This window comes from Cetorhinus maximus, chromosome 22 (genome assembly GCF_964194155.1).
Source record: "Cetorhinus maximus chromosome 22, sCetMax3.hap1.1, whole genome shotgun sequence".
NCBI lineage: Eukaryota > Metazoa > Chordata > Chondrichthyes > Lamniformes > Cetorhinidae > Cetorhinus > Cetorhinus maximus.
In genome coordinates, this window is record NC_135900.1 from 6346842 (window position 1) to 6363721 (window position 16880).

Genomic DNA, 16880 nt, shown 5'->3' on the forward strand with positions numbered 1-16880 from the left:
GGGAGAGTGTTCCAGATTTCCACTATCCTTTGTGTTCCTGATTTCACTCCTGAACAGCCTATCTCTAGCCTTAATACTATGCCCTCTTGTTCTGGATTCTCTCACTGAAGAGTGTAGTTTCCATTTATCTACCCTCGTAAATCCCTTAATCATTTTAAACACTTTGATCAAATCGCCCTTCAAAGTCCTAAACTCAAAAGGGTATGAAAACCAAGTTCATGCAGCCTGTCATCATGATTTAACTCATCGTTCTGGTGAATCAGTGCTGTATTGCCAGTATATCTTTCCTGAGGTACAGTGCCCAAAATCGAACGCAGTACTCCAGATGGGGTCTGACAAAGACTGTGTACAATTAGAACATCACTTTCTCACTCTTGAATTCCAACCCCTCCTGAGATAAAGGCTGATATTCTATTGATCTTTTGTTCACTTTTGGTACTTGAACTCAAGCTTCAGTGATTTGCATACATGGGAGAGATGGTGGCGTAGTGGTAATATAACCCAACAGTAATCCAGAAGCCAAGGCCAATGTTCTGGAGACTTCAAATCCCACCATGGCAGCTAATGGAACTTAAATTCAATTAATAAATCTGGAATGTAAAGCTAGTTTCAGTAATGGTGCCTGTGAAACTATCATCGATTTGTCATGAAAACCCATCTAACGTCATTAATGTCCTTTGTGGAAGGAAACTGCCATCCTTATCTGGTCTGGTCTACATGTGACTCCAGGCCCACAGCAATGTTGTTGACTCTTAACTGCCCTCTGGCTGAGCAACCCACATAGTTCAAGGGCAATTAGAGATTGGCAACAAATGTTGGCCTTGCTAGTGGCGCTCACATCATGAAAGAATAAAGAAATGGGCACATCTTGTCACCTGTCACCAATCAGAATGAACTCTATTTCCTGTCTCTCCCTTTCAGCCAATTATTCAGTGCTGCATGTGCATTGATGCACTAACCCCTATGAAGTTCCGCTACTATTAAGTTTCAACTGAAACATTAGGAATGTTTTCCTTTGTTCAGAAGCAGCAACAGAAATCTTTTAAATGGTGTAAAAGATGATGTTTGCATTTCACTTTACAGATATCAGGTTTAAAGGAATTAACAGAATTTTATAAATTTCGTATTGATTTCATAAAATCTACGAAATATTAAAATCTGTGCATTTTCCCAATTTAAATGGGTTTTCTCACTACTGATAAATTGTACCATCTATTGTAAATAATTAAAGATGTAGAATCCTAACTAAGAATGGAGAAGACAATTTCTCTAGCATGAAAGAACATCTATTTTTTGCAAGTATGATATCAACTTCATTTTCTTTCCAAATTGTAAATGTTTTGCTGGTGTAGTAAAAGAAGGTGACAGTGACGAAAGCCTGAATGGGGGATCTGCTGGAGTTAATGCCAGTGAGACATTAGAAATGGAGCTGGCTTCTACTTCACCAACCCCAAGAGCAGAGGGAGTGCCAGAAGCAGTGAGTAAATTTTCATAATTACATTCCAATCTGACACATTCTTCAGATTTTTTTTCATCAGCGAAGCTGTAAAGAATTAAAGTGCTAATTGTCTTCAGTGTCTCCCCGGTGTGTGTGCCATTTGTAAATTGTAAAATTGCAAAGGAATTGTAAAATAGCAACTAAGCAACCAATCTTTCAGAATTTGACTATTTAAGATAACTGAGTAAAAACGTGGAAAATGTCTTTTTTTTAAATCAAGTGGAAACAGTAAACTTGTTGTGTTTGTATCATTGGTGCAATAATAGTCCCACAGTCTACTCCATTACCAAAACAAGTTGACGGTGAGGCAATAGATGCCGTCTGCTTGGGTATTTGAGACTGTGCCACGTGCCCCTGTGCACCTTGTGAATTAGTCAGCAATGAGGCACAGTATTGAACCAGATTACCAGACTGATGGGTGGCTGAAAATTAAACAGCAAAGGCTTGGCGGGAGGGAGAAGTCAAAGTGGGTCAACAGTGACGTCTCCCTAGGATGGGTGTTGTAGGCACTCTGTTGTTTTTGTCATTTTCGTGCATGTGGATAGAATATTGTTCAGTGCGGGTTTCCAGATTGCGTGCTATGGGCAATAACCTAAAGGGGCCTGCACAGGCTTGGCGAATGAGCAGATGTAATTCAGTTCTGGTAAGTGTGAAGTAGTGAGCTCAGGTTGAAGATGTGGGAATGGTAAGTAGTAACAGATTACAGCCAGGGATGGTGAAGTGAAATCCATGGCAATTTAAAAGGACTGAGTGAATTTGTTAGTAAAGAAGATACAGGACCTTTGTCCTAAAATCAGATAGTGTTTTGGAAGGGTAGCCTCGATGGCACAAAGGCTGTCTTCTACCCAGACGTTTGTACTATGCATCTCATTTAATAAACGGAATGGAAGAAACTACCAAAATTCCCTCGTGCTTTTCCAACCCTGTTTTACTACTCTGGTTGTAGGGTTCTCCAGCACTTGGAAGAAATTCACAGCCTCGTGACCTGCCATAACCACTTGCATCAAAGAACAGGGTTAAATTAAAATCACATTCTGTAAGAAACTGTGGCATGGTGTTTACTGTAGTAGGATTAAAAAGAAAACTAGGCACTGAATATAAAAGAACTAAGTATGCTTCTAGAGTATAATTTTACTGGAAACACTTTTTGCAGTAAGAATTGATCGAAAACCAGCAGGCTAAGATCATTTGGTGATCTGTCCATTTGGGTTTCCTGCATTGTTGCATCATTTGTATTTATAGCTGATTTTAAAAAGTACTGTTGCATTGTAATGCTTAAGCACACAAGCAAACAGACATTATTAAAAGAATATAATGGCTGAAAAGAATATAATTTGCTAATTTTGTTTCAGGAGCCAGTTGAAATCCACACTAGCATCCTTCATGTACCAATTCCAGTGGTTTCATCTACTCCCAAGAGCCACGCTCAACAGGTAGATAAGAAGATGGACGCTGAAGTTGAAACAACACCTGACATTGGGTAAAACACAATTTAGCTTTGCTACCTAACTTTAGAAGGCTGAGCGTAACTGTGACAGTTTAAAGGCTATGATTGACTTCTCCTTCAGATGATTTGTGAAGTCAACTGAATTATTTGAAGGCCAGTTTGAGTACCAAACCATTGTATTTATTTTAAAAATTTGACCGATTTATGGCTTATTAACACAGCTTAGATCATTAATTAATGTATATAGCCTTTTTTCTAAGGAAGGTGTAACAATTTGTATAATATAACTAGTGTAAATTTGCATTTTTCTACAGTGAAATACAACCAGGTGATATCTCTTCATTAGTTGAAGAAACTGTCATATGTGACAGTCCTATGTAAGTGAAAAATTATTTTTACGTCAACCCTGTTAATTCATTGTTAAAGACAGGTATTGGTTACTATGAAGAAGGATATTATTGTTAATATTTTGGGAGTATAGTGGTATTCTGTAAAGGAGGTGTGTCTGTGTGTGTCCATGATTAATTAAACTAGGGGGGAAGGCTCATAGAGACAGCTTGTCTGTGGAAACTGAGATGAAAGGTAAAGTTTCTAGATGTATGCATTTGTAATGAGAGGCTCTGGTGAAGTGGATTTACAAGTAAATAGGTTGGATTTTAAAATTTGGATTAGGTGATAGGTAGGGACTTGACTTTTCAGCCGTTAAATTTCAAAAGGGAGTTTAAAAGTGACCACGGCCTTTTACAACTTACAAAGGTTTCATAAGTAAATGAGGGAAGGCTATTAAATTTTATAATTTGAAAGTGGAGGCAATAGGAAAACGTGAAAAATTTTTATATTTGGAAAAGTTGAGTTAAAAGAGGTGTTTGAGAACAGTGGATCTAAGATGAAAGGGGAAGAAAGGTATTTAAGGACAGAAGTTTAGTTGAGTGGTGGTGGCTGTGTGGGTGAGAAGTCCTGAGAGTAACTCTGCTGAGAAAAAGTGTGAAACCTGTATGTGACAGCTACCCAGTGGGACCAGAAAAGTCTTTGCCTCAGACAGTAGTTTTTTTTCCCAAACTTTCTTGGATTTTCACAGTAGAGTGGAAGAGAGAGGGAAGTCGTGTGGTATACCTTTACTAAAGTGACAGTTCTTATCTTGGGTAATATTACCACATTTTTATGATTAAAAATCTATAAGGGAGCTGTTGCCAAGCAGTTTACTTGTGTATCCTGATCAAGTGGGGTTTTTTGGGGAGAGAGGGATGTTTTTGTAAAATTGTTTTAACAGTTTAACTTCAATCTTGTGTACTAAGTTTTTTTTCCTTTTGTTCATAAAGCATTTCACTTTAAAATCCTAAAAATGTTACTGGGGTTCTATGCTTCTGGAATCAGTAGCTTATTCCTCGTTTTCAAAATACAAAAAAAAGGGTTATGATCAGTAAGACAAGTTTCCCTCTGGGATTTGCTGATGTCATCACATGTAAAAATTGAGATTTCATCATTCTTTCAAACTGTCTACCTGACTGATGAAAAGTTTGTACGGTGGTGATGATTGTGTTATTAAAGGCTACTCCATTCCTTCAGCAATTCTGGTATCTTCAGATTGTACAAAGACACTGTATCAGAAGTGTATTCAGGCCTTACGCTTCCACACACAGACAGAATCACAGAATGAAACGGCCTTTTTTTGTGCTTTAACCATTCAGCCCGACAAGCCTATGCTAACTCTCTGCAAAGCAGTTTAGCTAGCCTCACTCCCTGCCTTTCCCTGTAGCCCTGCAGATGTTTTTCCCTTCATGTGTTTATCCAATTCTCTTCAGAAATCCACAATTGAATTTGCCTCCACCACGCTCTCAGACAGTACGTTCCAGATCGTAACCACTCTATCCTTAAATCACTGTCCTCTGGTTCTTGACTCTGCTGTCAGTGGAAACAGTTTTTTTTTTCTGTTTACCCTGTCTAAACTCTTCAGGATTTATACAGGGTAGTGGGGTTCCTCAATTTGAGATTTTATAGTACTGTGCATTGGCAGAAATACAAAAACCAGAGGACAGAGATTTATAATGATTAGCAAAACAACCAAAAATGACCTGAAGAAAATTATTTTTCATGGAGCGAGTGATTAGCATCTGGAATGCACTATCTGGAAAGTGTAGTGGAGGCAGGTTCGATCATGGCTTTCAAAAGGGAATTGGATAATTATTTAAATAGAAAAAAAATTGCAGGACTACAGCTAAAAGGTGGAGGAAATGGAACTAAGTGAGCAGCTCTTGCAGAGTGTCGGCACGGGCATGAGTGGCTGAATGGCCGCTTTGTGTGCTATAACTATTCTACGATTCTCAAATCTCCTCTCAACCTTCCCTTTTCTAAGGAGAATAGCTCCAGCTTTTGCAATCTAGCAACATAACCAGGGTTCCTCATCTGGTGTGTTACTTGGGGGACTTTCAGGCAGTGATGTTCCCATGCATCTGCTGCCCTTTTCCATCTAGATGGTTTTGGAAGGTACTGTCAGAGGTGGCTTGACTAGTTGTTGCAGTGCATCTTATATATGATGCACACTACTGCCACTGTGTGTTTTTAGAGGGAGCGAATGTTTAAGGTGCTGGATGGAGTGCAGCAGGCTGCTATGTCTTGCATGGTGGGGAGCTTTTTGAGTGTTGTTGGAGCTGCACTCACCCAGGCAAATATGGAATAGACTGTAACCAGCCTCCTAGATCAACTGAAACTACTTTTCTCTGTCACTATCCGTCAAAATAAATAACTCTCGCCTAATGTGACTACAAAACTTTTTGAAATCAAGCTGCTTCTTTGCTTTGTTAAATTAATCTCTTTCAAGATGGTCTCTAATTCAGAGATGAATGAGAAACCGTGTTTAGCTTATAATGCTCATGTATCCAATTAATAGGTTATGCTAGTGGCATGAACTTGTATTCCTGAGGCATGATCGCTTAAAATACTATGGATGCTGGAAATATTCAACAGGTCTGGCAACATTTTAAGTCACAGACCTTAAATGTTAAATCTGTTTTGCTTTTCACAGATGCTCCAGACCTGGTTAATATTTCCAGCATTTTGTTTTTATTTCCCTTCACTGCTATGTCCTTGATCGTTTGGGAGCTCACAGATTTGGAATTTATTTTGGATTATGTAGTGAAACATGTTCTCTAATGTTTTTTTGCAGATTGTCAGATGTACACAAGTTTGATAGTCAGGAGAACCTGAGAATGGAGGAAGAGCACAAGGTTTGTTTTGTTTCATCATCTAACCTTGTGGTTTAAACTATGAAAATGTTAATATTCAGTGTAGCGCCAACTGGCAATTCAGCTGCACTCTATTGCATTATAGGATTTAAATGTGTTACCTTTTGCCTTTGAACAGAAATTATCCATGGAACCTGCTCAACAGAGCCCTTTGGAGGTACGTTTCCAGTTTCACAAGCATTTGTTAAACTTGTTTGGGACAGAAGTGCTCATGGTGAGCTAGACTGATGGCAGCTATGTAATCATCTGATTTCTATCAAACAGCCTTGACAAAATTAATAAGATTGTTTTTATTGAGCAATGAAATAGATATATATGTACTGTTAATTGCTTAGTATTAATACATTCCAGATATAAACTAAAAATCAGCTGTAAGAGTGCCACCTTGTATGTTTTGTATGCAAGTTGATGTAGGGACATTTCCTCCTGCTCTAATGCTGACTGTCTCTCTCTCTCTCTCTCTTTCTGTCTCCAACTCTTCATCTATCATATTTTCAGCTGGCAGGGAACATTTTGCTCTTGATTAAGGTTAGCTGTCAATATTTTTAATTGGGTATTTTAATCTTGTCTGGCTGCAATTCATTTCTGACCTTGTCTGAGCACAGGTTGTTTTGTTTTGTATTGTAATCAAGGTTTCCTTTAGCCTATGAATTGGGATACTGCTGCTTGTGGCACGTTATAACTGTTCCAGAGCTCTACTTGGTATCTCTGGATTTTGAATTTGAAACTGATAATCTGATAGATGTCCAGTATATGTATGCTAAACATTGGTATCCAAAGCTTTACTTTGTATGCAAGGTGATAAAAGCATTTCAGTTAAGGGGGGGGAAAGCCCTACAGTGTAAGATATGTACACTCATTTAAACAAATGAAAAGATTAATGATCTGTAATCGCAGGTGGTATTTGCAAAGTGAGGTTATCGCATTATGGTAAGTTAGTTGAACCATAACATAGATTTGGACAGTATAGCACTGCTGTCTTGATTTAACCTGGCTTGCTATAATAGTTTCTCATCTGGGCAAAAGTATGTGTTTCAAAAGGAATTTATTATTTTCAAATCTGTGTAAAACTAAAAATATTGTATATTTAAATTTTGAACCTGCATAGGTGCCCTTTAAATGTCAATACTTTTTAAAGTACAATGGTCTCCATGTTAGAAACACCTTCACTGCACCTTATAACTTTTACTTTCATTCTTTTTCTGTAAACTAACTTTTTTCATGATTCTGACTGCAATCTAGATGCAAGTTTTTGTCATTGCAAACAAGTCTAATTGTGTTTGGAAAAGAACGGTGCATTGATAATTGTGGAGGTCCTTGAGTGTATTGTTGCTGGTAGGGGCAGAGTGTTTTGTTGGACTTTGAGCAGACCTTCCAATTCTTCCAAAACTACCACCATCTTTCATCACTGGGGTGTTATTTATGCTGAATTTATTTTTGCATCATGGTTTCACCCAACCTAGTTGGCTAATTCACAACTATACATCCCAACCTGCACCTTCCATTAACCTGACTTTGGATTATTACTTGTTTTCTCATTCAGTTGGCTGTTAAATTACTAGACAGCTGAACTCAATTTGACAACATAGCCTGTTGGTTGTGGTATTGGTCATCATACCCCTCCCTTTGCCCCACTACAGCTCCACTAGGTCTAAATTTGACATCGTTATTTCATTTGGCATCTGTCAGACAGTCAATCTAGCAATCTGAATGGCTTTCAGCCCAAGCCCCAGAAAATATTTATAAATTGGTATTTATTATCTGACAGATATGTAGCTTTGCATAATTTCTGTAGCCTATAAATTTAGCAGAATCCATTTTGCAGTGCTTTGACATGCTTTAATAGGAGCAATTTATTTTTTCGTATTTTGGAGGATCCTGTTTATTATATAATGTGAGCTTTTGGGATCTAAGACCATTTACTGAAATCAGGTTTAAATTTCCCAGCATCTGAAATGTTAATAGTTCTGCTGATGCAAGATATCACTGGGAACTAAAGTATACCATTGTCTAAAACCATCTAGAATAAAGCATGTATGGAGATCAGTAAGTTCACATCTCTGCCACCAAAGTCACCAACTGGGCATCAGAATTCACTGGATGATGAAAGTGCAGCCTCTAAAAAGGCCAGAGCTTCTTTTGGCCGTGGATTCTTCAAGATAAAAGGTGGCAAACGAACAGCTAGTGCACCTAACCTGGGTAAGTGAGCATGAATGGTTCAAAAAAAAAGAATTGGTGTTTGGGGGTGTGGGTGACATTAGCATGACAGTACTTATTGCCCACCCACAGGGTATTGAGTCAAGTACATAATGTGGGCGTGGTGTCACGTTCAGGCCAGATTGGTAGAGGTGGACTATAATGAATTAGTCCTGTTCTTTTTTTCTCCTTACCCTGAGTGCTTTCAGAGTCTCTTTCTGGTGCCAGCCTGCAAATTAGGTTTATTTAATTTTCACAAATTGGCAAGTTGAGATTTGAACTCCATCTTTAGTCCTGAGCCATAACCCCAAGACAACCGTATAAATAGCATTTGAATTAAAGGCATCTTTGGATCTATTGCCTTATTTAGTCTCAACATGGTGCATGAAAGCTGCTTTATTAAATAAATAAAAACCTATTTTATACTTTAAAAGAAAATTCTATAGATCTTTATCCATACAGCTTATCATTTGGAGGCAGGGTATTCAATAAGGTATGTAAAATAACTGTGCAATTCATTTAAACTAATTTTTCAGGTGTTCCCTTGTTAGTGTTGAAATTGTTTGATAAATTGGTGTTCACTTGCACTTACTTTCCCCTTGCCTTCAATCTGCCAAAGTAACTGGATTTGGCTTAATGTGGCTGGCTTGTCATGAATAATGTTCAGAACATTGCTAAATTAGTACTCAGGTGGACAGTTTGGGTGTAGGAAGTTTTATTGGTCTGCTTAGAAATCTTCCAGTATTGTGTAGAACCAGATATGTGTTGCAAGTGATTAGAAATCCTGCAATTTATAACACAACTCTCTAGTCTATCCAAGAAGATTATCATTACACTATTTTAAATATATATTTCATTTTTTAAAGAAAAAAAGAAACACTTTTTTTTTACTGTTTACAGAGTGTGCAGCATGTCTTCCATTTGCCTGTGACAACATAGGCCCAGATTTTCAGTTGAGGATCAGAAATACGGGGCAGAATTGTACATCATCAGGATTTTATGGTCCCGCTGAAGTCAGTGGACTTTTGATGGTTCGCTGCATTTTACGGCCCCAGCCCCGCCACGATGGGCCTGTAAAATTCTACCCACTATTTCCGACCCTGATCAAACAAAATGCACATGCCCTCCTCCGATCCTCCAATGGAGGATCCTTCACATTCAGAGCAGTGTGGAGAATCCGAGCAGAAACCTTGCCCCCTTTTCACAACAGTAGTTGTCGTATTCCAGTAAATCAAGAGTTTGTGTCCCAAAGTTGCTTTGAAAACATTTTCGGAGAGTAGGTAAGGGGTGGGGGTAGTTGGGGGGTCTGTTGTATAGTTACCCAGGTGTTAGACTAAGTTTTTCCTGACCAACGTGGGTAACTATTTTGTTAAGTAAGTCAGAACCGTCTGACGTCTCCGACTCAACTCAGAGTTGGAGACTTTTTCGGAGGGCCCCAGGCAGCAGGGACATTGCCCATCAGAAGTTCACACTTCCGGGGCAGTTCCCACGGAGCCCTTGCATTGGAACTTCCAAGGGGGTCCCATAGTGCATCATCTGGTGTACGTCCAGCCTCTGACTATCCAGAGACTGGAAGAGCTGGGCTACAATGATAGCACACTTTCTGCTTGTACTTGGTAATCATACACATGTGAAGTGGTTATACTGGCTATGTAAGTGCTGTTATGGAATATCTGTTTAAATGATTGAGTTATATAGACATGGCAATTTACTTGACCTGCCTCATGTTTAGGCTATATTTTTTCAGTCCTGCCAATAACCTGACCTGCCAACAAAATTGTCCCTTTTGTTTAAATTGAGCATCAATACTTGATTGTTGTTGTGACTGTGTTAATTTTGTGAACTTGTCCTGACCTTTCTGATTGGAGTGGTTTGTATCTGTAAATTGATCTGTACTTTACCTTGTTATTCCGCATATTCTTTGCTGCTGTGCTCCCCACGATCATACACATTTTCTGGATGACTGAAGATCGCAGTCGAAGTGCAAGTGCACCGATGCTAGGTATAGTATAGCTGCATGTTTGACTGCACCAATGCCTTGCTATGGACTTATCTTCCAGCTGTTTACTACTTTACATGCTCAGCAGAGCTAATAGAGATGTGATAGTTAAGCTTAAACTAAACAAATTCTACAGCATTTAGCCGATGCAACATAAACTGCAAAACCTGTCTTTAGCTTTGAGTGGAATGCCTTTAGGTGGTGTGAACAGAGATTGCTGATTTATGTAACCATCATTACTTTAACTCTTCAATTCTTTTCAAAATGTGTTTTTCCATGCTCCATTTACTCACCTGGTCATAGGCCTGCTTGATTTCAGGATGCTAATCTTGGGGAGCTTTGCTTTCTCAGTTTGTCAGAAGTGAACTTAAATGCAAATGTGACAGGTAGTAACCAGAGAAGGGAGATAATAACAGCTTGCATTTACACAGCACCTTTAATGTAAGGAAAAAAAAGTTTCAAACTCCTTAATTTTTTCCAATTGATTTGACATCACTGCAGTGAAAAGGCTTGGATTATTAAATGGCCTGGAGCTCGCTGCAGTGAGATTATGGTCGCACAGACCTATTTGGTGGTTGTCATTTATCATGCCCTATGGTGAAAATTTGATTTAAAATAAACAATGTTAAACTCTCCTGAATGCTACAGTTCATTAGGACTATACCATATTACAAGGTCACCGTGGACTCAGGATAGATCAAAAAATATATTTCATTTATTCATGAATGTGGCCATCTCTGGAAAGGCCAGCATTTAATGCCTATCCATAATTTCTCTTAAAGGTAGAGATGAGCTGCTGCCTTGAACCACAGCAGTCTATGGTCAACCTACTCCCACAATGCTATTCATCCGGGAGTTACAAGATTTTGATCCAGCTATTTGAAGGGAGGGTGATATATTCACAGCTCAGGATGATTTTTTTTCATATCTTCACACATTTTTTTTCCCATGAAGAATAGTGTGGAGTATTGGGAGGGTTCACTTTTGGTACTTGGTGTTATTGTACCTGAGCCATATTACTTGAGTGAGTCTGGACCACAAGGATCCTTGGGGTGGTATAGTAATTGAGTTTAGCCTTAAACTCACCTGAAGTCCATACATGTAAACTTCCAGTAGGGGGTGCTAGATAGCATTAAGGGGCAAGAATCCTGGGTGATTTTTTTTTCGCCTCCCTAATCCTGAGCCAATTCTAAGCACTCAGCTGGAGTGTAGGGATGACATCAGCTGATTCAGCACAAACTAGAGATCTGTAAGGCTCAACTACTGGTTGGGTAACTTGCTGCTCCATCAAGATAGGTGTAACCTAAAATTTACACTTTTTTGATAATATTTTAAGTTCGGCACATTCAGCCCAGCATTCTCTACACAGCCCAGCAGAAACCAAGATTGACAACAGAAAGTTTAAAGAATACCATGTATTTCAAGAATTTTGATTTTTGGCATCCCCTGTATGATCCTGCAAAAGCAAAATACTGCGGATGCTGGAAATCTGGAATAAGAGCAATAAAAGGTGGAAAAACTCAGCAGGTCAGGTAGCATCTGTGGAGAGAAACAGTTAACATTTCAGGTCAATAACCTTTCATCAGATGACATGTCATCAACCTGAAATGTTAACTCTTTCTCACCACAGATGTTGCCTATCCTGCTGAGTTTTTCCAATCTTTTTGTTCCCTGTATGATCTTTCCTGCTATTTTGTGGAACTATGCCTAAAGAAAATATAATACATAAAAGTTAGAAACACGGCTAGTTGAGTATTATCTTTAGACTGACTATTCCAACAATCTGGAGATCTCCAAAATACACCTGTATCTAGTAAACCATTCATGCATTCAAATGTTATACTTCTACATAATCTATCAACTTGAACACTATGAGAAACAGGAGGAAAACTCTAGCAGGAGCTATACCTAGCACAAAGGAAGATGGATGTGGATGTTGGAGGTCAGTCATCACAGGGTAGTGTCCTAGGCCCAACCATCTTCAACTACTTCAATGTCCTTCCCTCCATCATAAGGTCAGAAGTGGGATGTTGGCTGGTGATTACGTTTTGAGTTTCACTTTTAGTTCCTCAGATAACCACCTTCCATAATCTTGAACTAATCCAAAACTACTCCTGTATCCTAACTCCCTCCAGCTTTTGTTCATCTATCATTACCTGCGCTCATGGACTTGCATTGGCTCCCAGTCCAGAAATACCTTGATTTTAAGATTCTTGTTAAGGATACAGGTGGAGATCTCAAGTCAGTTAGGATAGTTATGGAAAAGGATAAGGTTGGGCCGGGAATAAAAGACCTAAACTGGGGAAAGACTAATTTTACTTTGGCACAATTTGGCACAAGCGGACTGGGATCAGCTACTTGCAGATAAAACTCTGTCAGAGCAGTGGGAAGCATTCAAGGGGGAAATAGTGAGAGTACAGGGCAGATATGTTCCCATAAAGACAAAGGGGGGAGAACCAAGTCCGGAGAGCCCTGGATGTCAAGAGACATAAAGGTTAGGATTAAGAAAAAAAGAGAAGCTTACGGCGGGTACCGAGGGCTCAATACGTTAGAGTCCTTAGAGGAACTTAAGGAAGCTAAGAGAGTGCATGAGAAAACATTGGTGGAAAACCCAAAGGGGTTTTTTAAATATATAAAGAGCAAGAGAATAACTAGGTAAAGAGTAGGGCCAATTAGGGTCCATAGAGGTAATCTGTGTGTGCACCTGGAAGACATGGGTGCAGTCCTTAATGAATACTTTGTGTCGGTCATCACAACGGAAAAGGTTGATGCAGATATAGGCATCAGGATGGAGGACTGTGAAATATTAGAGGAAATTAACATAGAAAGGGAGGAGGTACTAGCAGGTTTAGCGGCCTTAAAAGTGGATAAATCTGCAGGCCCAGATGAAATTATCCCAGGCTGTTGAGGGAGGCAAGGGAAGAGATATCGGGGTCCCTGGCAGTAATTTTCAAATCCTCCCTGGTCACAGGTGAGGTGCCAGAGGACTGGAGGACTGCAAATGTCCCATTATTAAAAAGGGAGGAAGGGATAAACCGAGAAATTGCAGACCAGTCAGTCTAACCTCGGTGGTGGGAAAATTACTAGAAAGAATTCTGAGCGACAAAATATATCTGCACTTGGAGAGACACTGATTAATCAGGGCTAGTCAGCATGAATTTGTTACGGGAAGGTTGTGTTTGACAAATTTGATCGAATTTTTTGAGGAATGGCCTCCTGTGCAGTAGATGTCTGAGTCTATCACCAGATCGTGTTCAAATGCCTCCATGGTCTTGTCCTCCCTATCTCCAACCTTCTTCAGGCCTATAACCCTCCAAAATCTCCTCCAGTTCTTGCCTATTGTACATTTGATTTTCTTCACTCCCAACATTGGTAGCTTTGCCTTCAGTTGCCTGACCCTAAGCTCTGGAATTCCCTCTCTAAATCTCCCTGACTCTCTACCCCCTCCCCCCACTGTTCTAAGGCACTCCTTAAAACCCATCTCTTTGAACAAGTTTCAGGTCACTTGTCTTAATATCTCCTTACATGGTTTGATCTCCAATTTTATTTGCTAAGCACTCCTGCGAAACACCTTGGGATGTTTTTGGTATGTTAACGGCAATATATAAATATAAGTTGATGTATATAGCTATTACCTGGTGAGAAGGAAACTATCATGTAAAAACATAGGTGATTCCTCGAGGTCTGCATTGGTTTCATGGCAGCCACCTTGTTTGACCTTAATATTATCCCTGGGCACTCATTGAAGTAAATCCCTCCACCAAATATTTTGTCTAGATTAATCAGCAAACCTTAAAATGCAGTATGAATCTGTTCTGATCTCCCAATTCTTTCTTTAACCTACACTGATTTCATAAACCACATTAAGATCAGGTAAATAGTCTAGTTTTTCCTCTATGGAAGTATTGTAGACATTCGTATATTGACTTGGAAAACTGGTGTTTCATCTCCAAGAGGCACCATTGTGCTCAGTGGGAGGGTAGATTGTGTGAGTAGCAACATCATGCCATAAAGCTACTGTGCCACCATATTTTCCTTGTCACCCTGGGCTTACTGCTGTATGATTTCTTGTGAAGAATATAGACACAGCACCATCCTCAATATGCCCACTGGGTAGTGTTGGAGTATTGGCTGTCAGTTAACTAGTTTAAAGACTAAACCTTTTGTTAAAGGAGTAAGGAGGCCTTAGTTGTGTGAATTATCTTCCCATCGTGTGTAAGTTACAGGAATATGAGGAATGTTTTTCAAATGCAATAAAGTGCAGATGTTAGTCAGGTGTTGTTTTTTTTCCAAAGCTACTGTGGCTCTGCTGAGGGTGTTGAATATCATAAATGGTAATACAGCTGATCTCAGTCCATAACAGGCATTTGCAGAGACAACTTCTGAAAATCTAGGCAGAAAATCATTCAGAAGTTGGTGGTTTAAGTGAACTGAAGGATTTTTAATTTGCCAAAGTAATGACCCTGGCAAGCATTCTTCACCCGTCTGTATGAAAAATATACTGTAGTCTAATAACTAACGTAAGCATTTGTAGGGCATGAAACATTTTATGGTTGAAAGTAATGTTTTATGAACCCCCTTATTCACAGTATCCCTGGCCTAATCATTGTTGCTACCACATTCTTGGTATTTGCAAGATTTGGCAAATAAATGTTTCATTTGCTGCATGGGCTGGGCTCCAAGCACTACCTGTTACTCACTAAGAAAAGACTAAGTGGCAAAACCCCATGTTTGTGCCAAACATCAAAAGATGACAGCTCCAGTTTCCAAGCCAGCCACCTTATGGTAAGTTTTATTTGTTTTTAGTGTTATATACACAGTGGTGTGCTTTTTCATTGCATTCAAGGATAAGGCCATTGTGTTGAGCCTAATCCTAGAGTGTTCCTTTTATGTTCAGAGGTTCTGCAGATTTGACCTTGTTTCCCTGAAGAATTTTCTTTTCATTTTTGAAGCAAAGTCCATTTTGCTGAGTGAAGGATAAACTAACTTTAATTATGTTTTCTTTTCAAAATGTAGCTGAGACAGACAGAGAATCAGAGCACGTGGTTGCTGCTGGTCTCCCACTGGGTGCAGTAGAGGCTGATGGTTGTCAGCTGTTTCCAACCTCTCCCGATTTGAAAAAGAAATCCAAAGGAATCAAAAAATTATTTGGAAAGTAAGCAGTCTGTTTTTAAATTAAACTTTTGGCCTATAAACCTATTGAGATAATTTAGAGTTTTGTTGGTGGTGGGAAGGAAGAGGGAAGAAATGTTATGGCAGTTTATTAATAGACACTCCTTCCCTTTATTACACACGTTTTTCCTACTTGCGTAGAGCTCGCTTTCAATTCACAGGTGATGGATACTGCCCTGGCTGCTTCCATTTTGTCAAAAGTAATACCACTCTGGATGTTAAATATTTTAAGTTCACTCCAGTGAATTATTTCTCAAAAGATAACACATATGAATATGGATTTTACTTCAAAGCTGCTGTTGTTCCTTACTCTAAGACATGGTTATGTTCTTGTGAGCTGATGTAAAGTAGAATATTGCTCAGCCATGCTTTTGTCTGTGGCATGTGCTTGCCATGTGTGATTGCAAAATGAATTGAGCCATGAAAAATATACCAAATTATTACTGAACAAAATGAAAATCATCTCAGGTTTGACATTGGATTGGAGGTATAATTGGTGCAGAAGTAATGGTTTTATCTTCCAAGAGTGAGCAGATTAGAGGGAAATGGGGTTATTACAAAGACTAGGACATAAAAAAAGTTTCCTTTTTATATAGTGCTGTAACATGGAAAAAGCCACCTCAAGATCTTTCACAGAGATGTAATCAGAAAAAATGAATGTCAAGCTAGAGAGGTGATATTAGGAGTGGTGGCCAAATCTTTAGTCAGAGATTTTCATGATGGTCTTAAAGGAGGAGAGTGAGATGCAGAAGTAATCTCAGTTCCAGGATGTCACTACTGGAGTTCCTCAGGGTAGTGTCCTCGTCCCAACCAGCTTCAGCTGCTTCATCAATGACCTTCCCTCTGTAATAAGGTCAGAAATGGGGATGTTCACCATTTGCAATGACTCAGATACTGAAGCATGTCCAAATGCAGCAAGACATGAACAATATCCAGGCTTGGGCTGAGAGATGGCAAGTAACATTCATGCCACACAAGTGCCAGATGATGACCATCTCCAACAAGAGAGAATCTAACCATATTCCCTTGAAATTCAATGGCATTACTATCGCTGAATCCTCCACTGTAAACATGCTTGGGGGGTTACCATTGACCAGGAACTGAACTGGACTAACCATATAAATACTGTGGCTACAAGAGCAGGTAAGAGGCTAAGAATCCTGCAGCAAGTAACTCACCTGACTCCCCAAAGCCTGTCCACCATCTACAAGGCACAGGTCAGGAGTGTGATGGAATATTCTCCACTTGCCTGGATGAGTGCAGCTCCAACACTTGGGAAGCTTGACACCATCCAGGACAAAGCAGCCTGCTTGATTGGCACCCCTT

At 39.3% G+C, this 16880-nt stretch overlaps 1 protein-coding gene across 11 annotated transcripts in view; it reads left to right on the forward strand.

The window, feature by feature from the left end:
- ppfibp1b (PPFIA binding protein 1b) overlaps positions 1–16880 on the forward strand; it is a 151040-nt gene that overhangs the window by 111588 nt on the left and 22572 nt on the right. For 9 of the 11 annotated variants that reach the window (XM_078567690.1, XM_078567695.1, XM_078567697.1 and 6 more), the window contains 8 exons: positions 1353–1477; positions 2851–2978; positions 3260–3322; positions 6109–6169; positions 6306–6344; positions 8212–8386; positions 10353–10385; positions 15399–15537. In XM_078567690.1, coding sequence (XP_078423816.1) covers positions 1353–1477; positions 2851–2978; positions 3260–3322; positions 6109–6169; positions 6306–6344; positions 8212–8386; positions 10353–10385; positions 15399–15537 — 763 coding nt within the window. The remainder of the gene's footprint in view (positions 1–1352; positions 1478–2850; positions 2979–3259; positions 3323–6108; positions 6170–6305; positions 6345–8211; positions 8387–10352; positions 10386–15398; positions 15538–16880) is intronic. The other 2 variants (XM_078567700.1, XM_078567692.1) reach the window with 1 other exon arrangement.